Source organism: Archocentrus centrarchus, chromosome 20, assembly GCF_007364275.1.
Source record: "Archocentrus centrarchus isolate MPI-CPG fArcCen1 chromosome 20, fArcCen1, whole genome shotgun sequence".
NCBI classification, from domain to species: domain Eukaryota; kingdom Metazoa; phylum Chordata; class Actinopteri; order Cichliformes; family Cichlidae; genus Archocentrus; species Archocentrus centrarchus.
In genome coordinates, this window is record NC_044365.1 from 1,034,593 (window position 1) to 1,058,216 (window position 23,624).

The following is a 23,624-nucleotide window of genomic DNA, read 5'->3' on the forward strand; positions in this document are numbered from 1 at the left end:
ACTTAGTCCTAGAACAGAGATTCAAATGTCCAAAATCAAAGTGGCTGCATCGGGCAGATAGTCTGAAAACTCTGCACAGTTTGGATTCCTGTTTGAAGCTGCATCCTGTTGGCTTCAGCTGTTTGGAGTTTTTCTAAACTTCTCCATTCTGAACCTTCTTCAGCTCTGATTATGAAACACTGAATGATTTCAAACTTTGTCTAATAAACTCACATCTTTGATTCTTTATACAGATTGCAGCTCTGTGGTTTGTCAGAGATCAGCTGTGATTATCTGGCAGCAGCTCTGAAGTCCAACCCTTCCCATCTGAGAGAGCTGGACCTGAGGAGAAACAACCTGCAGGATCCAGATGTGAAGCAGCTGTCTGATCTTAAGGAGAGTCCACACTGCAGACTGGAGACACTGCAGTAAGTAGAGGGTTGGAGGGAGTCCATGCTGCTCTCAGCAGTATTGTACCAAACACAGTTAGTATGAAAGCAAAGATCCAGTGTTTCCTGTAAAGCTGCAGCCTTCTCAGTGGCTGCTTTCCTCAGTGAAGCTGTGAGAGGAGGATGGTGACAGGCTTCAGGATTGGACACAAACACTTCCTGTTTGGGCCTTTTTGCTCTAACAAACACTGGCTGACTCTGGGAGCTTTTAGCTCACCATAGTAACGGCTCCTGGAAAGCTCACATGCTCTGATGCAGCATCAGTTCATTGTCAGCAGCCAATCAGCTCTCTGAACAAAGCAGCATGCAGACATTTTCCCAACATGGACCAATGACTGCATTCATTTTCCAGCTTAAAGGAGTGAAGGAAACAGTCTGTAGGTGATGAAGAACTTTGTGAGAGCAGATGTTTGGATGGAGTTCCTCCAGTTAACAGCTGGAACCATTACATGAGGGACTGAAACATCTCCTATGAATTGTTGGGGTTGTTGTTGGGGTTCCTAAAGAGCTCAGAGTGGACAGACCAAGGTTATTAGAGTTCATGAGACTCCAAACTAAAACTAGGAGGAAAAACATTTGGATGAACTTCAATCCAAAGTGAAACAACAATGAGTACTAGTACAGTCCCAGGACTGAAGGCCCTGCTGCTCTTTATACTGGATGTGCTGCATCACAGACTGACAGCTGATGAAGAGTCTGTGGAAACACTCATTTATCTCCTCTGCTCTTTCTTCTTCTCTCTGCAGGTGGAGGTAAACAGGACGGTGTGTGTGCTGAGAGAGGAGGAGCTGTGTCCTGATGATCCAGAGAGGTTGAAGCAGCAGCAGCTTGTGTGCAGAGACGCTCTGACTGGGCCATGTTACTGGGAGGTGGAGTGGAGAGGAGAGCTTCATCCAGCAGTGACTGACAGAGGAATGAGAAGAAGTGCAGATGACTGTCAGTGCTGCAGAGTGAACTGCTCTGAGAACAGCTCCACTGTCAGACACAATGTAGAGTCCACCATCATCCCTGTGTGTCCCTGTGGATCTGCCAGAGGATCATCAGTGGATCTGGATGCTCTGCTGCTGCTCTGTCCTTCTACACAGTCTCTGCAGAGTCTCTGTCTGACACTGGCTTCAGCTTTTCAGGCTTCATTCTGGATCACAGTCAGGAGAACATCACCTGGAAAGGCCTCCAACAACATCTCCATCATAGACGCAATGTTTTTAGGACTTACACATCAGGTTTTGGTGCTTGGAGATCAAATATGTGCCCATCTATAAGTTTCAGTGTTTTCCTTAAAGTAGTTTTTCATATATTAGCAGAACATTAATATTGATACCAACCATCTGTCTCACCTGCTTCATTTATATCGTCCATCAGGTCAGAATTGTTCAGCACATGAAAAACGTGTGAAAATCTGCACACTGGTAGATTTTTTTCTGCTTTTTCACATAATAACAGGAAACATGTGATCTTTTTTTTTTTTTTTTTTTTTTTTTTTTTAGCCTGTCATGTCTGGCATCTTTCACAATCGGAATGATGATCCGAATGCACTGATGTACCAAACATATTTGCTTTGACAAGAACAGCTCTATATGTTTCCTATAGGCTCTTCTTGTTAATGTTTGCAATTTTATTTTTATTTATTTATCTTTTTATTTAGTTATTCATGCCAAGTCTGACAGGCAACAAGGAAGGGGCAAGAACAAGAGGTGGGGGGGAGAAAAGGGGGGGGGGGGGGAGAAAAGGAAGAAAGGAGATAGAAAAAAAATAAAAAAATAAAAGGGGTTGATATACTCACACACACACACACACACACACACACACACATCCATACACACACCCATATGCACCTACATATACACACACACACACACACACACACAAGTTTATTGTTTGTAGTAATGTGTGTGTATGCGCCTTTGTCATGCAATGTATTCGATAATGAGGGCGAGAAACTGCAACCATGCCCCCCGCGATCCAGAGGCAGATAGGGAAGGACCCAGGGGACCCAGGCCATCCACAGCACAGGAGCTCAGAAGACTTGGGGCCACACATCCCGATGGCAACCGCGTACACTCCCCAGAAGAGGAAGGAGGGAGGCTACAGACGGAACCCCCACAATCCAGGGGCTAGAGTCCAGAGAGCCAGAGCCGACGGGCAGCCCACCCCCCCCGGCAGGCCGGCACCCCCAGCACGAGCCAGGCATGCGGCCCCCGAGGCCCCAAGCGCCCGAGAGCAGCCCGACACCCGGCAGGGCCCCCCCACGCGCCAAAGAGGCCCAAGCCACCCCCAGGTCACGGCCGCCAAGGGAGCAGGCCAAAAACCATGCCGAGACATCCGGCCACACATCCCGGGACCCACGGGCACCCACACCCCAGGGGCGGCAGTGACGACCAGTGGGGAGCAGCGTGGAGCGGTAGGGAGGGGTAACTCCCACCCTCCGTGTCCCACAGGTGCCAAAGCTTGGCAAGCCACCAACCCAGGCCCAGCTGTCCACACACACACACTCTCACAAGCACGCACGTACACACACACACACACGTACCAGTCATTCCCTCATGTACACACACGCACATACACATACACGCACATTCGCATGCACCAGTCACACACTCATGCATACACACTCACACTCACACGCACATACACACACACACACGTACCAGTCGTTCCCTCATGTACACACACGCACATACACACGCACGCACATTCGCATGCACCAGTCACACACTCATGCATACGCACATGTAACATACATGGACACCTAATGTGGGAGAGCGGGTACCAGCACCAAGCCAGCGGCAACCCAGGGAAGCAGCCAACCCAGCCCCGAACAATGAGCCAGTCCCCATCCCAGGCGGGGTGCATGGAACTGGGGTGTGAGAAGGCCCGCCCGCCCCCTCCTCCCACTCAGCGTGTTGGGGGGGTGATGTGAATGTATGTACTGAGAAGAATGTGTATGGCTGTGTGAAAACTACAGTGCTTTTAAAATTGGAGGGACAGATGTAATATGAGCACTGAATAACAGCGCCCATCCACACTGTCCCCCCAAGGCCCTCAATGTCTAAAATGTAAATAAAATTGAGGTGCAGGCAGCAGTGAACAGACAAGTGGGGCCACCTCAGCAGTGCCACCCACTAACCACTGTGTGACACACCTGCCCCCCAAGGCCCTATATGTACTATGATGTGTTGTGAGCTGTATAATGCAATTAAAAAGGAGGAGTGGGACATCACGCAGCACAGCGAGCAGAGCCGAGGTGATGGCCCTACTCACTGCAGCACGAGCCCCCCACCCCCGAGAACCTATGTGTGCATAATGTGATGTTAAACTGAGTGGGAGGAGGGGAGGGGCCAGGATAAATATGACCGGGAGGCAGAGGACTACCCCCCGGAGGAAGAGAGCCAGCTAGCTACTGGCTCACTAGGCACCCCAGTTCCCTACACCCCCCCGCAGCCCAGGGAAGGCAGGTCCAGGGCCTGAAGTGACCGCACCCCCAGGACGCCACCGTACTCCAGGCCGGCACCCACTGCCCCCACTGCAAACAGGACACAACACACACCCCACATGCATACAAAGGACAACAAATATCGCACACACACACACACGCATGTACGCACACATACGCACGCACACACACGCACACACACACAGACACACACCCCCACATACATACTCACACATACACACACACGCACACAGTGGTCCTGGGTCAGAACCAACCGGCCCCGTGTGGGGCAACTGCTGCTCCCTCACCTGAGCGCCCCACCACCCCATGGGGGAGGGCACCCAGAATCCCGGAATGCCAGCCAGACACCCCGACACAGCCAACCCACCCCACACGGCGGCGCGCCCAAGGGGGCACAGACCCCTCCAGCGCAGGGAGGGGCCCAGCCAGGAAACGGGCAACCCCGGGCACCAGGGCCCCGACCCCCGCACCCCGGCCCCCACAGAGGAAGCCGGCCACCCGGACGGGGCCAGCACCGCCACCACGGGACCCCGAGCCCCACACCCCATGACCATAAGAGCACCATCCAAGTCCCCACCACCAACAACCAGGGCCCGGACACAGAAACCACAAAACGGTAGCCACCGCCTCCAGGCCAGAGCCATCAGACACCCAGGCCCCCCCGGCCCACCCCCAGCCACCTACCGGGTGCGCCATGAAACTAGACCACAGCTCGTCACCCCCATCATGCGATGGAGCTGATCAGTGGGGACCAGAGAGATTCAAATTTTGCCAGTTGATTTTTAGAGGTGGCAGACATTCTTTCCAGACTAATGTGGTCTAAAAGTAGATTCTTATAGTGAGTAACGCATAAATCATTTTTTGATTTCCAATTCATGAGGATAGTTTTCTTAGCGATGCATAAGGTAGTAAGAACTATGTGTGATATATTTGTTTCCATGTTTAATTCACTTAAATCACCTAGAATGCACAGTTTTGGTGATGTTGGGATATCGCAATTAAAACATGTGGATAATTCCTCACATATCCTCTGCCAGAACCTCTGAACAGGTGTACAAGACCAAACTGCATGCATATAGTTTTCAGTATGGTTGCCTGAACAGTGGGTGCATATATTTGTGTCTCTGAGGCCCATTTGGAACATCCTGTGTCCTGTATAATGTATTCTATGGAGAGTTTTGTATTGTATAAGTTGTAAATTCGGACTTTTAGTCATTCTGAAAGTGTTTAAACATATCTGTGTCCAGAAGTTTTCCTCTGGGTTAATGGAAAGATCTCGCTCCCATTTTGTAGTTGGGAGGGATATTGAATCATTAATTTTTAATAATAACATATATTTTTGATAATAATTTAGGGGTATAAAGATTTAGAAATTCTGTTACCAGTACAGGGGTTTCTAATTTTAAATTATTTAAATTAAACCTTGCCTGTATGATAGACCTCAACTGCTGGTATTCGAGAAATTTGCTATTGCTAATTTCATATTTGGAAATAAGTTCTTCAAAGGAAATAAAGGTCCCATCGTGAATAACATGTTCTAACTTCTTTATTCCTTTCTCTTGCCATGTTGAGAAGTTCAGTACTGTCTTTTTCTGACATATATCTGGATTGTTCCAAATGGGTGTCAGTTCACATGGGATAAGTGAAGACTTTGTTATCTTTAAGAATTCCCACCAGGCTGTCAGAGAGGTGTTTATGTTAAGACTTTTAAAACCGCTATGATGTTTAATACTGACGCTAATGAAAGGTAAGTCAGAGATTTTCACTTTTCCACAGAGTGTTTGTTCTAAATCCAGCCATGGGCTGTCTAAAGGGCTTGATTTGATCCATCTTGAAATATACTGTAATCTATTGGCTAAGAAATAGTGATAAAAGTTTGGGAGTTCTAGACCACCACTGCATTTTAGCTTTTGTAAAGTTTTTAAACTTATTCTTGAGGTTTTATTTTTCCACAAAAATTTTGAAATGTTTGAGTCCAGAGATTTAAACCAGGCAACAGAAGGTTTATTAGGGATCAGTGAAAACAAATAATTGATTTTAGGCAAAATCATCATTTTTACTGTGGCAACTCTCCCCATGATAGATATAGGTAGAGAGTTCCAACGTGTGAGATCATCCTCTACTGTTTTTAATAGAGGAATATGATTCAACCGTACCAGGTCTGACAGCCTGGGGGAAAAATTAACACCTAAATATTTAATATTGCCAGATTGTAGTGAGGTGGTCGTGGTGTTCTGAAAATTACAATTTAGAGGTAAAACGTTTGATTTACTCCAATTGATGGAGTAGTCTGATATAGATGAGAACTTATCTATAAGTGTGATTGTTTTTAGAAGAGAAGTTTGTGAGTTCTCAAGGAAAAGTAATACATCATCAGCATAAAGGCTTATCTTATGGTCTGTGTTTTCTGTTTGAATTCCTTTAATATCTACATTTTGTCGGATTGTTGCTGCTAGTGGTTCAATGAAAATGACAAAGAGTGAAGGAGAAAGTGGGCAGCCCTGTCTGGTGCCTCTCTGCAGACTGAAGCTTTGGGAAATAAGATCATTTGTTCTAACACGTGCATTTGGAGAGCTGTATAATGTTCTGATCCAGTTTTTGAAGGATGAACCAAATCCAAATTTGTGTAGAACTGCTAACAGAAATTTCCAATTTACCCTATCAAATGCCTTCTCTGCATCTAAAGAGACAACTGTGGTTTCTAATTTATTAATAGAACAGTAATCTATTATATTTATCAGTCTGCGTGTATTATTGGCAGAGTGCCGACCCTTGATAAAACCTGTTTGGTCTGGATGTATAATAGATGGAGTGATTTTTTCTAACCTTCTGGCAAGGACTTTGCAAATTATTTTAAGGTCTACATTAATCAGAGAGATTGGCCTGTAGCTGGATGGGAGTGTGGGGTCTTTGCCTGGTTTAAGAAGTAGACTAATGTTAGCAGAGTTCATGTTTGGAGAGACCGCATGATTGCTCTGAATCTGAGCCACCATTCTGAGAAAAGAGGGTCTTAGTACAGACCAAAATTCTTTATAAAACTCTGCTGGAAAACCATCTGGGCTTGGGGCTTTATTATTTGGGAGATGCTGTATTGCTTCGTAAAATTCAGATGATGAAAGAGGCGAATCAAGAGTCGCGGCCTGTTCATCATTTAGTTTAGGTAGATTAATGTTATTAAGATATTCTTCAATTTCAGCATCAGATGGATTAATCTGCGATGAGTGTAAGGCTTCATAGAAGTCTCTAAAAGAGTTATTTATTTGTTGTGGGTCGTGGGTAATATTACCAGTTGAGTCTTTAATAGAATAAATGGCTGTTTTTTCTTTATTTAGTTTTAACTGGTTAGCCAAAAATTTTCCAGATTTATTTCCATGTTCGAAGTTTTCTAAACGCAACCTCTGCAACATGAATTGTGTCCTTTTATCAATTATTTCATTTAACTCCAGTTTTAGTTTCCTCATGTTGTTAATTATATGTTCTTGTGGTGAAGCAGCATAGGCAGTTTCTAAAGATTTAATTCTCTGTTCTAATTCTAACACAAGTGCTTTTTCTTTATTTTTCTTATACGAGCAGTAAGATATTATTTTGCCCCTCATTACTGCTTTTCCTGCTTCCCAAAGAACACATGGTGATATTCCAGGTTGATCATTATTTTCTAAATATGCTGACCACTCCTTTTTGAAATAATTAATGAAATCTTGTTCTTTAAGTAATGATGTATTAAATCTCCAGTTCCTGATTGGTGGTGTGACTCTTTTCTGTGTCAGAGACATAGACACCGGTGCATGATCACTGATAGTGATAGGGTGAATCTGAGTGTCTGTGATATCCATCATCATGGAGCTGCTAACTAAAAAGTAATCTAAGCGGGAGTTAGACTTGTGTACTGGTGAGAAAAAACTATAATCTTTCAGAGTGGGGTGATGTGAACGCCAAGCATCGCAAAGACCAAAATCCTTCATGTACTGTTTAAGAATGTCTGCAGACTGCCAGTTCCTCTGACTCACTGCTGTACTGAGCCTGTCAATATCTGCATTAAGTACCAGGTTGAAGTCTCCTCCTATTATAAGTGTGGTGTCAGAGTCATCGGACAGTAAAGTGAAGAAGGTATGAAAGAAGGAGGGGTCATCAACATTTGGCCCATATATACTAGCAATGCATAAATCTATATTTTGAATAGTTAAATTGAGTATTATAAATCTACCTTCTGGGTCTGATGTAGTATTTCTAATGATGCAGTTTATCTTTTTGTTAATCAATATGGCTACACCTCTTTGTTTGGAGTTGTAGCAGGCTGAGTACATGTGAGGGAACTGTGGAGAGGAGAGTGTGTGCGCAGATGTTCTGGACACATGTGTCTCCTGTAGAAACACAACGTCAGCCTGTAAATCATTTAACCGATTAATAATTTTCACTCTCTTTTCCCTTGAACCAACTCCGCGTACATTCCATGAGACAAACTTGAGTGTGCTCATGTTTAGATTAACAGGTGAAGTGTTGTGTGTTTACTAAAGATGTGTGCGCGCGTCCTCGCATGTGTCCTCCATGACCTTGTGTGCGCATGTGTACGTGTCCTGCATGACTGTGTATCCTGTATGGCAGTGTGTGTGCTGTATGTCCGTGTGGCAAACATGTTGGGTGCAAAAAAAGAAGAAGAAAAAGGAGTGTAAAGTGAGAGAGAAATGAAACAGTGCAAACACCAAAGAGCCAAGCATAAAAAAAGAAAAAAAAACAACATGATAACAAAACAAAGAGCTGTGCATTAATTGTTATATAGAGACCTGTAGACCGGCCGCGGTTTAAGTTTATCTCTTATCTAATCAATTACATGCTTTAAATTAAACATGTGATCTGAGCCCTGCTGGGGGGGGGGGGGGCTGTATGTCTGCAATCATTTAAATAAAGACATCTAGTGGTTCAGTGGGAGAACTGCAGCAGGTGGAGGTGTGTTTGTGGTTGGAGAATTTCCTTGAATCATGTGACCTCAGTGGGCGGAGCTTAGACTGCTTAATGTTTAATATGGACACTAATGATCAATAAATGTGCTGATTGGAATCAAAGTAATGACTCGGACTGAATCTGAAGCTGGATTCATCAAACTTTGGATTTGACAGAATCCAAAAAGCTTTTTTCAGCTGATCCGTGTTCTCTTCATCTCTGAGTGTTTCTGAGTGGAATTCCCCACAGTGTTAGAGTTCATGATAGGAATCTCTGGGAATGCAGGAAACTCAGAGTTTAAACTCTTCTAGCAGTCCCTGAGTCAGAGAGGTCAGCCCGTCAGTTCTCCTCCTGTTATCCTCTCCATCCCTCAGCTGCCCCCCCCTCCTCCTCCTGCTGAATGGCAGCAGAAGAACAGATGAACAAACTCCTGCTGCTCTTCATCACTGACTTATTCCACAGGACTTCTGCTCAGCTGCCTTCCAAACAGCTTCCAGCTGCTTCCTTCATAACGGGACGGCTTCTAGAGGCCGAGGCCATCGGGCGGTCCGGCAGCCTTCCTGCTTCTGCTGGGATTCAGCAGGGACTGCCGGGGGAGCCGCTCAGTGCCAAAGACACACAAACATCATTCCCATGTTCCACAGTCTTCCTCACTTTGACCCTTGGACTCTCCCCTCCTGCTGACAGACGCTGTAGGAGCTGGAAACATGCTGACGGATCTGAATCTGATGCTTGATGGGCACATGAGGGAAATCATTGATGATTCCAGGGAGAATCCACTGATTGATGGAGGCTCATCAGGTTGTTGAGCTCCAAGTTTCAGCACTTTCTCCATGTTGGTGTGAAAAAGGAGAACGTGTGCTTCCTAGATTGGAGGCTGAACACATCCTGCACTGTTTGAATGAGAACATCAGCTTGATGTGTGTCTCTGGATGTTGCTGCTGAGGAGCTGCTGCAGACGGGACAGAAACACTGGCTTTTCTAAAAGTGTCCTTTGGATGTTGGAGCTGCTCCAATCACGGCTTCACGTGTGGATTTGCACCAACATCACCTTTGAAATGCAGCAAACTTGTTGCCTGTGTGTGAAGTGGAGGCAGTCAGAGGCCCCTTTGCTGCTCACCTCCTTTCCCTCCAGGCTGGACTTTTGGCGCTCCGAGGACAAAGTGCATCAAAGATCTCAGTTTGGTCACATGACCACAGCTGTCAGTCATCCTCAGCCAGCGTGCGAAGCTTCTTTCCAGACCTCTAACTGGAGCTGCTGTTTGATGGGCGGCTCCCTCGTCTCAGGGCTGAGCTCCTCTGCCTGTGCCCTCAGTGCAGCCGCCTCTTCAATGGACTCGTGCTCCTCGTCTCCTCCTTCCCCACCTGAGATCATTCATTGTGCCTGAGGAGCTCCCAAACACCTGCCTGTCTTTGGTCCACACATTCATACAGAGCTCATCTATGGAAACACAGCAGTTTGCACCTGTTTGCATTTCTCAGTGTTCGTACGGGTGCTGGAAATCCTTGAGAATGCTTAAATTTTAATATTGTTTTTTCAAGGTTTGAAAAGTGCTTGCATTTTGGATATAGTGCTTGAAAGTGCTTGAAATTGTAACTGCTTTTTTTTGTAAATAAAAATATAACTCTCTGGTTGAACAGTTCGCTTATGAAACGGAGAAATAAAATGAGTCGTAAAGTCTAAAATGAAAATTTGTCCACATGGGTCTGGGCTGCCCGTCTGCATGTGACCTGTCAGTCTGTTTGTGACCACGCCCCTCCCCGAAGACAGAGTGGCCGTTTTAATGAGTGTTCACTGGAAAACTGCAAATTCCAATTATGGATCAGATGAATATTTAATACTTTTAAGTCAAAAGTTATGCGCGAGGAAAAAAATACATAATCCCTGCAAATAATGTCATTCCGCGAGCGCAGGTATTCATTCATCGCGAGTAAATTTAACAGCGTAGAAGTCAGCTGCGAGCATCCAATGAGGCGCTCTCGTTCATTTGTACACCACTGCGCCGTTGCGTGGTCTGCAGCGATATGGCGGATCAATTCAAAGGCTTCATTGAATTTTCTAAAATAGGCCATCATCGAATAGGCCAAAACTGTCGAAGATAAATTCAACAAGGAAGTGGAAGTAGTGTTCCATAAAGCTGAATCAAAAATGTAAGCCGTACGCAGTAAACCACAGAAAACAATGATGGATTTTATTCAGAAGGTATGTACATTAATTCTACATGTTCCTATATAAGCATAGATGACAATCTGGTGATCGGCGGCTGGCACTGTTGCCAAGTTCTGTGTAAGAAAACTCACTGTCGGCTGTCTCAGACTGTGGTGCACAGGATTTATGAAGGGCTTATATATAAAATGTAGAAATGACTTGTTTTGCAAATATATTTATGATGCATTATTGTATCTGCATTATAATGAGTCCAGACGTTTTTGGCTACCCTTTATAGAACTATAATGTTACATTTGTTGCAATTTCTGCAGCCCTCTTGGCAGATCTCTCAGGAAAAAAGACATTTTTAATGTCAATGATCATTTTTACCCTCATTAATAAACAATATATGAAAGGCACTTTGCCAAGAAGTGATTGCAGCTTCTACCTGTGACAGGAGTGTTGTTTCTCACTCAGAATGACATAATATCATCACGAGAGATGTGTTTGTCACACGTTTCACAGATTTTAGGCCAAAAATTAATCTACAGCAATTTAAATACAACCAATAATTTTTTGGGGGCAAATACTGGAAATCACTTTTTGGCACAACACGACATATCTCTAAAACTCTTCAAAAGTCCCCGATGACACCGGGAAAAGTCGCTAAATTTGATGCTAGTCACTTTTTGGACAAAAAAAAAAAGTCACTAGAGGGGTCTGAAAGGTCCTAGTGACAAAGTCACTAAGTTGGCAACACTAATGTATGTAGGTCAAAGGTCAATGAGCTTACAGAACACATTTTGTGTTCCAATAATTAGTGCTAAAGGTATTCAAATCAATAAAACGACAAGGGTGTCCAAACTTACGCACCTGCCTAATTTTGGTTAAATAATTATTGCACACTTTCTGTAAATCCTATAAACTTCATTTCACTTCTCAAATATCTCTGTGTTCGTCTGCTATATGATATATTTAACTGAAACTGCTGATCCGAACAACCAATGATTTATAAAGGAAAATTAAATTATAAAGGACAATTATCAGGGGTGCCCAAACTTTTGCATACCACTGTACATTGCTCCACTGCCACTGTATACAGTGTGGCTGCATGTACAGTTTGCGTACATGCAGTGCAGTACAATGTTTTAATGGATAGGTAAGAGTATATTTAATACCAAGATTTCCAGATTTTTTCAACACCAGGATGTGTTTTTAATACTTCCTATTACATTAAAATACCACAGAACCAGGAGAAATTAAATGTCATGAAAAAATATCAACACTTTCTTTGTACACTTTTGGGGAGGGGGGAGGGGGTCTGAAAAAGAGTACTCTTTGTAAACTTTGGAAAATGTTGATAATTGTGAATGACCCCTTAATGTGCTTGAAAATCTTGAAAATGGACCTTGAACGTGCTTAAAAAGTGCTTGAATGTGATCCTGGAAAAGGTGTACGAACCCTGATTTCTCTGGAACAACTCTGTGAAAAGAGCATCATGTGTGTCCAACATGGAAATGCTTCTTCTCAGGGACACAGCAGTCTCACACTGATGAGTGCAAGTTGTGTGGATGAAGCAGAAAATGGGAGATCCTCTCCTGAACATCCCGATCCTCCTGAAGCCTTAATGGGAGCAGCACAGCATGTCCACCAACAAAGCTTTGAGGATCACAGCACACATGAAGTCTTTGTTTCTGAGAACGTTCCTACAAAGAAGCTCGATGCTCTCGTGGCTGAAGTTTGGCTTTGAGGGCTGAGAAGAAGCTTTCAAGGAGCTTTTGGAGTTTCCAGTGTTGAAGGTCAGTGTAGATGTTCCTCTCCATCTTGCTCTCCTTCACAGATCTTTGCACACGAGCCTCCTGCTTCTAGATCAGCTGCTGGAAGGCTGTGAAACATGAACACAGAGAAAGCTGCCAAAGAAACCTTTGAGAAAGGGCCACATTCACTGCAGCCTGAGCCCAAAGCTGACTGTGAATGCTTCAGCATGGACACACACACAGATGAGCCTTTGATTTTTCAGCTCTTTCAAACTGAGGACAGCAAAGGATTCTGGGAAACTGTTCAGTCGCTGCTCACTGACAGAGTCTGGCAGTGTTTGCATCATGGAGATGTTCCTGCAGCTTTCTAGCTTCCTCTCACAGGTGACAGGTGAAAATAGACTCATTCCCAGAATCTTTGGGCAGAGTCTCTGCTGGAATGCAGACTCACGCCTGTTCGATCAGTCACATTAATCTGAATCTGAGCTGCAACAAACTCTCGACGTCTCGTCCATCAGGCTGTGGGACAGGAAGCTTTGAAGTTTCAGTGGATCCAGGTTAAAGTGTCAGAGCTCTGATGCAGCCATCAGCAGCACTGAGAGCGTCTCAGACACTAAATCATTCACTTGGTAACTTTTTTCTTTTGCGTTTTTGGCCACAGTGGCTTTTGTTAGCAGTGGAGAGAAACACGAAATGGGGGAAAGATAAAGGGGAAGACACGCAGGCAAATTGGCGACGGGTCAGGATGCGAACCTGCGCCGCAACGTGGAATATGTATGTGGTCGCCCGCTTCACCACTAAGCCACCCAGGCGCCTTGGTAACTCATTTTACTGCCACTTCACCAAATGAAGGATTTTCTGCTGCATTCAACTCGTCCTTTTTACAACAGTGTAACTGATTATGTTCTTTATAGACTTTTAACCATTTTATCATCATCATATAATGTCTCTGATTGGATCCAATCAGACCATCCAAGCCCCCACCACCATCAACCAGGACAGGCACACAGACATCACCAGAAGGTCGCCCCAGGACCCCAGCCCCAGGAGGCCACCAGCTACCCAGGCCCCCGGAGTCCCCCCCCACCCCCCCACAAAGCACATCAGGAGCAGAGCCCGCAGCCCACCACCCCCACTAAGTAATGGAGCTGAGCAGTGGGAACCAAAGAGAGTCAAATTCCTCCAATTTGTTTTTAGAAGAAGCAGACATTCTCTCTAAACTAACATGATCTACTAATAAATTTCTGTACTGAGTAATACATAGTTTATTTTTTTATTTTTTGTCTTCCAGTTCATGAGGATCATCTTCTTAGCGATGCACAAGGCAGTAAGAACTATGTGTGATATATTTAACTCCATAATTAATTCACTGACATCACCTAAGATGCATAGTCTGGGGGAAGTTGGGATATGACAGCTAAACCATGTGGATAGATCTTCACAAATCCTCTGCCAAAATCTCTGAACTGGGCCCGTTCTTAAGCGTTTCGCCGGCTCATTGGGAACAGCATGAGCACTGGCCAGGTCACCTGACACAGCACTCAATCACCCTCTTTCTTGGTCAAATAGCCCTTACAGAGCCTGGAGGTATGTTTGGGGTAATTGTCCAGCTGGAGAACAAATGATGGTCCCACTAAGGACAAACCAGATGGATGGCATGTCACTGCAGAATGCTGTGGTAGCCATGCTGGTTAGGTGTGCCTTGGATTTGGAATAAATCGCCAACAATGTCACCAGCAAAGCACCCCCACACCATCACACTTCCTCCTCCATACTTCATGGTGGGAACTACACATGTAGGAACCATCCACTCACCTTTTCCATGTCGTACGATGTCCAAGACAAATTTCCCTGTAGGAACAATAAAGTATATTTGATTTGATTTGGTACAAAGATACAATGGTGTTTGGAACCAAAAATCTCAAATTTGAACTCAGACCAAAGGACAGATTCCCACTGGTCTGATGTCCATTCCTTGTGTTCCTTGGCCCGAGCCCTTCTCTTCCTCTGGTTGTTCTTCCTCAGATGTGGCTTCTTTGCAGCAATTCCACCATAAAGTCCAGATTCATGGAGTCTTCTCTGAATAATGGATGCTGAGATGTGTATGCTACTTGAACTCTGTGAAGCATTTAGGTGGGCTCTTATCTGGGGTGCTGTTAACATGCAGTTTCTGAGGCTGGAAACTCTGATGAACTGATCCTGTTACACAAGGAACTCTTGGGCTTCCTTTCCTGTCCTGATGGGCGCCAGTTTCATCATAATGTTTGACGGTCTTTGCGACTGCCCTTGAAGACACTTTCAAAGTTCTTGTAATCTTTCAGATCGACTGACCTTCATTTCCTAAAGCAGGGGTATTCAACTACATTTTTCTACGGGCCAAATTGTCATGAGGCTATTTGCCAGTGGGCCACATATTTCTCGGGACACTTACTCTTGTGCGTACTTATCGGTCCAGTTGTCGTTAAATTTTCTATTGTCCATCTTACATCTCTTCTCTTTTGAATGCGACATGTTTTCATCAGAAACTGTTGTCTGGCCTCCAGCCAACTCCTCAGCAAGGAAAGTAGCTATTGGATGTCCTAAAAGTCGCTATATGACATCATCACCTAATTTGCATAATTTCCGGTTATTTGCATGTAGTTGCAATTGAGGCTGTAGGAGAGAGGAATATCATCTTTGGAGAGATAAAAAGTGAAGAAAAAATATGTTTAGAACTACTAGGGCTGGGGAATATGGACCAAAATAATATCTCGATATTTTTTACCTGAATGGTGATATATGAAATATATCTTGATATTTTTTTCTTCCCAAAGGTATAAACAAAAAGGCACCTCTGAGTCAAAGCTACATGTCCCAAATGTCACACAGACACTTTTATTAACATTCAGCTGTAGATGTACAGGAGAAATTGCTCAAAATTAAACCACTGGCATATTTAATTAATAATGCTCCCCAAATAAATTAATGCTTTTTTTCCTCCATAACAAAAGACTCACAGCTGTGCTATTAAAATGTACACAGAAAAGATACAGAGTGAAAATAGCAAAAGACTGACTGATTCTTTAAAAAGCCAGTCTGCAGTGAAGTAGACTTCACCAAAGTGCTTCCTCCTGTGTAAGATAACAAACATATAAACAGACTGAATGAACAAACTTCCATCCTTCAGTCAGCAGGATTTGTAAATCCATAGACATATGCTGACGTATCACAGAAACACTCTGACCCGCTCAACGCGGATAACAAAAAGCTCTCCAAAAGTCGGCGACATCACCGAGAAAACTCACTAAATTTGACGCTAGTTGCTTTTAGGAAAAACTTGCTAGGGGGGGTCTGAAAAGCCGCTAGCTCTAGTGACAAAGTCGCCAAGTTGGCAACACTGATGAAATGCCGTTCTTCTTCTTCTTTCTCTTCTTGAGTTTAATGGCGGTTGGTAATCTATGGTGCGTTACCCCACCACCTTTAAGGAGTGTGAACTACATGCGGTGCTTACAGTTTAGTCACAGCTTCTTTTAAAATTTTTATTTAATAGAAGTAAATGGGCAGTGGGCCGGTCTAAAATGACTGATGGGCCGGTTTTAGCTCTTGGGCCGCCAGTTGAATACCCCTGTCCTAAAGTAATGATGGACTGTCATTTTTCTTTATTCAGTTGAGTAGTTCTTGCCATAATATGGATTAGAACATTACTCAAAAAGGGCTTTTCAATGTATAACAACTCTACCTCTTCACAACACAACTGATGGTCTCAAACACATTAAGAAGGCAAGAACTCTTGATGAGGCACAGCTGTTAGCTGAAAGCTATTCCAGGTGAATGCCTCATAAAACTGACTGAGAAAGATGCCAAGATGTGCAAAGCTGTCATCTAGTGGTGCCTACTGTGAGGAGTCTAAAATATAAAACACATTCTGGTTTGTTTAACACTTTTTTGTTTACCAAATAATTCCATATGTATTTCTTCATTATTGGGATGACTTTAATATCTACAATGCAGACACTTTTTAAATAATGAAAAAACACTAAATTGAAAAAAAGGTGTCTCCAAACTTTTGACTGGTACTGTAGATTTCTATACTTGCAGCTTCCTAAATGTAAAATCCAAGTGTGACATTATCTTTACAGGAGATTCCATCGGAATTCTGTGGATCTCAAAGATTTTAAGTTTGACCCCAAGAGGAGGTTTCTGACTCTGCAGACTCCTTGTGATCCAATGATGGGAATGATTTCAGGCCTGCATGATCACGCTGATGTTTGTACAGAGCAGATAATGAAATGAATATTTTTGCACATTGGTGACAGTGAAACAGTTTCCTTGCAGCGTGGGATCGTTGGTGTTTGGAGTACGAACTGAGATTCCTGAAGCTCTTTCCACATTGGTCGCAGCTGTAGTTCCCTTCAACATGTGTATGTTCATGGAGGTTACGACTACTTGAATGTGAGAAGCTTTTCTCACAGTGTCTGCACTTGTATGGCTTCTCTCCTGTGTGGACACGTTTATGTCCTTTAAGCTGACCTGCAGTGGTGAAGGATGACCCACACTGGCCACAGAGGTGCTTTTTAATCCCACTGTGGAAGAGCTCATGTTGTTTTAATTCACTTGATGTGGGGAAGCTGCTCCCACATTCTTTGCAGTACTTCAGTTTGTGTTCAGTGTGTCTGCGTTGATGGGTTTTTAGGTTCCTTCGATGACTGAAAGTTTTCCCACAGTGGTCACAGCAAAACGCTTTCCCACCACCACAGTGAGGACAGGGCTGAGAACTGGATCCATCTGTGTGGCTCTGCTTCTGAACAAAGACACAAAGACAGTGTAAATATGGGAATTCCTTCAACACTTTTATCCTGTACATCTCCTGTAAATTATTGAAGTCATACAAAATTTAACCTTCGACCAGTTCTCAGAGTACATGGAATGAGTGTAAATTTTCCATCCATCCATCCATCCATCCATCCTCTTCCACTTATCCTGTTCAGGGTCACAGGGGGGCTGGAGCCTATCCCATTTTGTACTTTTTAGTTCACATAAGCTTTTCATCTTTGTTTTAACTTTTTACGTGCAGAAGATAACCACGTTAATGAGCGTACTTATTCCTGTTTTCACTCCTCCTTAAAAGCTCAGAATCACTGTTTAGTTCAGCTAAAGCCAAAATGTCTAAAAGAGCCTTTGGTCAAAAAGATCTGCAGTCATGGTAAAAGAAGGGTCACTGTCAGTCCTAAGATTTTACACATCTGGTCCTTATCACATTTTAAAATGATTTAAATACAACCTCAGATGAACAACAGTACATGACATATTACACTGTGTCTTTATCCATTTACCAAAATGCAGTGTGTGAAAAACTAAGTCCGCCTCATGATTCAGGAGCTTGTAGAACCTCCTTGAGCAGCAAAAACTTGAAGTAACTTGAAGTAATCATTTTCTGTGTGACTGTATCGGTCTATTTCATGGCTGTGGAGGAAATCTGTCCCACTCTCCTTCACAGCGTAGCTTCAGCTCATTGAGGTTTGCAGCATTCCTTTATGCTCAGCTCTCTGAAGGTCCCACCACAGCATTCACTCGAAGTCTGTCATACTTTGGTATACAGAGGAAGTCATACTTAAAAATGTGGCTCATTATGAGCCATGCTCGTGGATCTACAATTCATCACCCCTAACTCAATAAAAGCTCAAATCTAAAATAATAACACAATACAAACATCCATCAATTCATTTTCACTTATCCAAGGTCGGGTCGCAGGACCACAGCCTGAGCAGTGAAACCCAGACCTCCCTCTAACTCAGCCTCCTCCTCCACCTTACCCCTGATTCAGACTTCGGTGCTGGATCTTTGTAGAGCTATTCAATTCAATTTCATTTGTATAGCACTAAATTACAACAAACAGTTGCCTCAAGGCACTTTATATTGTGAGGTAAAGACTAGGGATGGCACGATATCACTTTTTTATGTCCTATACCGATATTTTACATTTAAACATCTGCTGATACCTAAGGAAGCCGAGAGCGGCCATGGTACGTATAAACTTTGTTCTGATGGTTTTCTCGAGATAACGAGTTAATTTACCGATGGTTTTTTTCGAAATCACGAGAGGATTATCTTTTCTTTAATGCTCATGATCAGTTTCTCAGTGTTCTTAAAACCTTTACAAGAACGGACTCGGACTGGTGTGACAGGCATTTGAAGAAAGGAATCAGGTTTAACACAAACCAATCATCCCGTAACAAAGTTCGTTTTCTCGAGATAATGAGTTATTTATCTCGTTATCGCGAGAAAACGATTACCGTTTTCTCGAGATAACAATTACCGTTTTCTCGAGATAACGAGTTATTTATCTCATGATCACGAGATAACGATTACCGTTTTCTCGAGATAACAATTACCGTTTTCTCGAGATAACGAGTTATTTATCTCGTTATCTCGAGAAAACCATCAGAAAATAGTTTATACGTACCATGGCCGCTCTCGGCTTCCGTAGATACCGATACAAATCCGAACTTTTAAAAAAAAACAAAAAAAACAATTGTTTTTAAATGCCTGGATACATTTTACATAAGTCAACAGTCTCTCATACAACAAAATCAAAATCTTTTGGTTGTCCCACGTACAAAACTAAGGACTAGGGGGGGCAGAGCTTTTCAGGCAGTGGCACCAAAGCTCTGGAACTGTTTACCACTCCAGCTCCATTTAGCTGACTCTGTGGCAGCTCTTAAAAAAACAGTTGAAAACTTTTCTGTTTAACCAGGCTTTCTGTTGACTTTATTTTTATTCTTTTAATATGGTAATTTTAATATGTTTTAAACATGGTGTTTTATCTGTTTGTTTGTTGGGGGTTTTTTTGATATTGAGTTTTAATTATTGTACAGCACTTTGTGACTTTTTGTCTGTGAAAAGCACTAAATAAATAAACTTTACTTACTTACTTGCTTTTTTGGACGCTAGAAAAACATTTCCTTCTGCTCCATCTGAGCTCACCATCTCTACAGCAGCGCCGCCTCTTTGCGCTTGTGCAGACAGACTGCATGTAAAACAGCTGACTGCTCTTGTTGTTTATGTTGAAAAACTGGGGGCTGTATGAGCGTAATCTTGTAATGTATTCACAGGCATTCTCCTAAATACGTTTCCATTGCAGGTCTATATTTAGTCACTAATCAGGGATTAAAGTTTAAAAAATATTTTGACGGGGGAGGGGTCCTTCCAGTACTGAACGATCACTAGTGCTAAAGGCGGCACTCGCTAGCAAACTGCGGTTAAACTGGGAGCTGAAGCAGAGAAAAAATAACAGCTCAAATTCTCAGCACAGTGAGCACAACAAACACAACAGAGAGCGGTGGAGGCGGAAAAACATGTCAGCGATGATCCACTCAGTGTTAAAGGGAATCCGTCACAGCGACGGAGAACTTTATAGAACAGAGCTCTTCAACTCCAGGCCTCGAGAGGCCCTGTCCTGCAGGTTTTAAATGTGTCTCTGAAGAAGAAGACGGAGAACTTTTCGCATTTTTATTCCTTCCCAATATCCGATCCTGTAATTGAGGTCAGGATTGGACCGATACCAATACTGAATACTGGCTCAGTGCATCCCTAGTAAAGACCCTACAATAATACAGAGAAAACCCAACAGTCAAAACGACCCCCTATGAGCAGCACTTGGTGACAGTGGGAAGGAAAAACTCCCTTTAACAGGAAGAAACCTCCAGCAGAACCAGGCTCAGGGAGGGGGGGTCATCTGCTGAGGGGGGGGGGGGGGGGGGGGGGGGGGGGGGCAGAGATTGATAATAATTAATGATTAAATGCAGAGTGGAGTATAAACAAAGTAAAGAGGGGCCTGAAAGCTGAAGGCTCTGCCTCCCATTCTACTCTTAAGTATCCTAGGAACCACAAGTAAGCCAGCAGTCTGAGAGTGAAGTGCTCTGTTGGGGTGATATGGGACTATGAGGTCTTTGAGATAAGATGGGGCCTGATTATTCAAGACCTTGTAGGTGAGGAGAAGGATTTTAAATTCTATTCTAGATTTAACAGGGAGCCAATGAAGAGAAGCCAATATGGGAGAAATCTGCTCTCTCTTTCTAGTCCCTGTCAGTACTCTAGCTGCAGCATTTTGGATCAGCTGAAGGCTTTTCAGGAAGCTTTTAGGACAGCCTGATAATAATGAATTACAATAGTCCAGCCTAGAAGTAATGAATGCATGAATTAGCTTTTCAGCATCAGTCTGAGAAAGGATGTTTCTAATGTTAGAAATATTGCGCAAATGCAAAAAAATCAGTCCTACATATTTGTTTAATATGTGCATTGAAGGACAAATCCTGGTCAAGATTTCTCACATTGTTACTACAATATAACCTACGTAAGGGGCCGATGTTTGCACGGTGTGTGTTAATTACCCTTCATTTGTGTCCTGATGTCCTACTCTTTGCTGTGGTCAGTTTTTTTTAAAGGAGCAAACACATTTGTCCCGCTAGTTTTTTCACTTCTTTGTACAAACTTGGGGGAAGTAGCCGGAGGTGCGCTTCAGGTTACACTGTAAAACGTCAAAAATAGCTAACAGTTTTAGACCTAATAATCAACAGAGAAGATCTGTATGGAGGAGTGGGCCAAAATCTTGCTGCAGTGTGTGCAAACTTGGTCAAGAACGACAGGAAACGTCTGGCCTCTGTAACTGCAAAGTTTTCTGTACCAAATATTAAGTTCTGTTTTTCTATTGTATCAAATACTTATTTCATGCGATAAAATGCAAATTAATTATTTAAAAATCATACAATGTGACTTTCTGGATCTTTTAAGATTCTGTCTCTCACAGTTGAAGTGTACCTACGATAAAAATGAGAGACCTCTCCATACTTTGTAGGTGGGAAAACTTTCAAAATCGGCAGTGTATCAAATACTTATTTTCCCCACAGTATAGATGGGTGTAGCTTCAGGGTGGGGAAAATGAAGCTAATGTGGAAGTGCCTTTAACTTGCACTCTATCTGAAGGCCACCAGGTGGCGACAGCTGTGCTAACATGCTAAAACAAGTTAATGAGCAGAGTTGTTCCAGTCAGGCTAAAACTACAAGATTAAAATATAAATACATACCTCACAGTAACTGCACTTGTATGGTTTATTTATGCTGTGGATCTCTTGGTGTCTTTTCAGGTATTGTGGAGCTTTAAAAACCTTATCACACAGTTCACATTTATAAGGTTTCTCGTCAGTGTGGGTAAATTTGTGGAGTTTTAGGAGCCCGTCTGTTGTGAACCGTTTGCCACATTGATCACAGCAGTACACATTGTAACCAGTGTGAAGGCGTAGGTGTCTATTTAGAGTCCCTAGAAGGCTGAACGTTTTTCCACAGATGTCACAGCTGTATGCTTTAATTCCAGAGTGGCCAACGTGATGCCTCTGTAAGGTGCTTTTGTGAGTAAAAGCTTTTCCACACTGATCACAGCTGTACGGTTTCACTCCACTGTGGATCCGTTGGTGCTTTTTTAAGCTTTCCTGCTGGTTAAAAGAGTTTCCACACAGCTCACACCTGTACGGTCTATCTCCAGTGTGGATGAGATGATGTCTTTTTAAATTTCGAGATCGGGTAAAATGCTTCCCACATTGATGACAGCGGTATTCTTTTGCTCCCTTCCCTCTGTGAGGCTCCTGAGAGCGCTGACTCCTCGGTCCATGTTGGTCCTGCAGTGAGAGAGATACAAACAGAGACAGTGAATGAAATGCAGATGTAGAACAACCTGAACCTTCAAACTTAAGGTTCAGTAATAGTGTCACAGTGATTTTTGTCTCACCTGTTGTGTTGAACTCATTGTTTCCTCTGTAGAGGCTCAAAATGTTCCTCTGCTGCTCCGTCAGCCTCTCCTCCTCCTGCTGCTACTCAACTGGGACACAATGTATCTGATCTCTGACAAAAAGAAGCAGAGCAAACAAAAACCTGAGCAGAGCAACATTTAGAAAATGCATTTGTTCCAGCAGCTACAGGATGGTTTCTACAGGCTGAAGAACAGCAGTCAGTGCAGGAATCAACATCTGCACACTGATTTTCTATTAGAGGAACAAAGTGAATGCAGACACACACACAGAGACAGACTCTCCAAACCCACAGAACAAAAGCTGTCCAGCTTTGTGTGTCTGTCAAAATGCTTTGTACACATCCTGCTGGAATCAGTGTTCTTACAGCTGCAGTCAGAGCAAGATGGAAACCATCAAGGTAAAGACGGCACAGTTCAGCCTCTGATCATGAGATGGACCTCACTCAGACCTCTTTCCCACCAACAGGGTTCCGGTGCCGGTGCCTTAATTTGAACCGTGGAAGCACTCGGTGCTCGGCCGAAAAATGGGTTCAATTCCGGCCCCTCAAGCTAGCTGGTCTCGAACCAAGAACGCGTGATGAAAGCAGCAGAAGGGCGTGACTCTGCCGTCTCAACATCAAGTTTTCTACCATATTACATGTGTATTACAGGAGAAAAGCAAAGCGATTTTCATGGCTGTGAATTAGGTTGGGCTCTAAGGCTGAACCTGCTGGTTTGTATCAGTTCATATCACAGATAAAAGGACACAAAGTGCGTACTTGTCGTCTTGCTCTAATCGCTGTCTGTGTTTCCCTCTGTGCTGCACACAGATGCTGCAGTAGTTTGGTTTGGACCCTAAAACGTATCTGCAGCACAGAAAGGGGAGCGTATTCTCCCACGTTTGTGCGCTTCGGCTTCCGTGTCCAGACGAGGACCCGCCCACACTCATACGTAAAGGAGCAGTTCACAGAAACGCGGTGGGAACGCGGGCCCGTTCTTAAGTGTTTCACTGGTTCATTGGGAACAGCACGGGCACTGGCACGAGCACCAGCACCTCGGTGTTGGTAAAGTAGCATCAGACTATTGTGATCCTGAAACTGCAGCAGACTGCTGTGATCCACTTCCTGTTCTCCCTTCA

At 43.6% G+C, this 23,624-nt stretch overlaps 1 protein-coding gene across 8 annotated transcripts in view; it reads left to right on the forward strand.

Moving 5' to 3' along the window:
- The window catches only part of LOC115799114 (NACHT, LRR and PYD domains-containing protein 14-like), a 488,499-nt gene that overhangs the window by 73,238 nt on the left and 391,637 nt on the right, over nt 1-23,624 (forward strand). For 5 of the 8 annotated variants that reach the window (XM_030756093.1, XM_030756097.1, XM_030756095.1 and 2 more), the window contains 2 exons: nt 234-407; nt 1,175-1,876. The exons of 2 other annotated variants lie outside the window; for them this stretch is intronic. In XM_030756093.1, coding sequence (XP_030611953.1) covers nt 234-407; nt 1,175-1,184 — 184 coding nt within the window. In that variant the 3' untranslated portion in view covers nt 1,185-1,876. Of the gene's footprint in view, nt 1-233; nt 408-1,174; nt 1,877-23,624 lie in introns of those variants that run through there. One more of the 8 variants, XR_004021532.1, reaches the window with a different exon arrangement.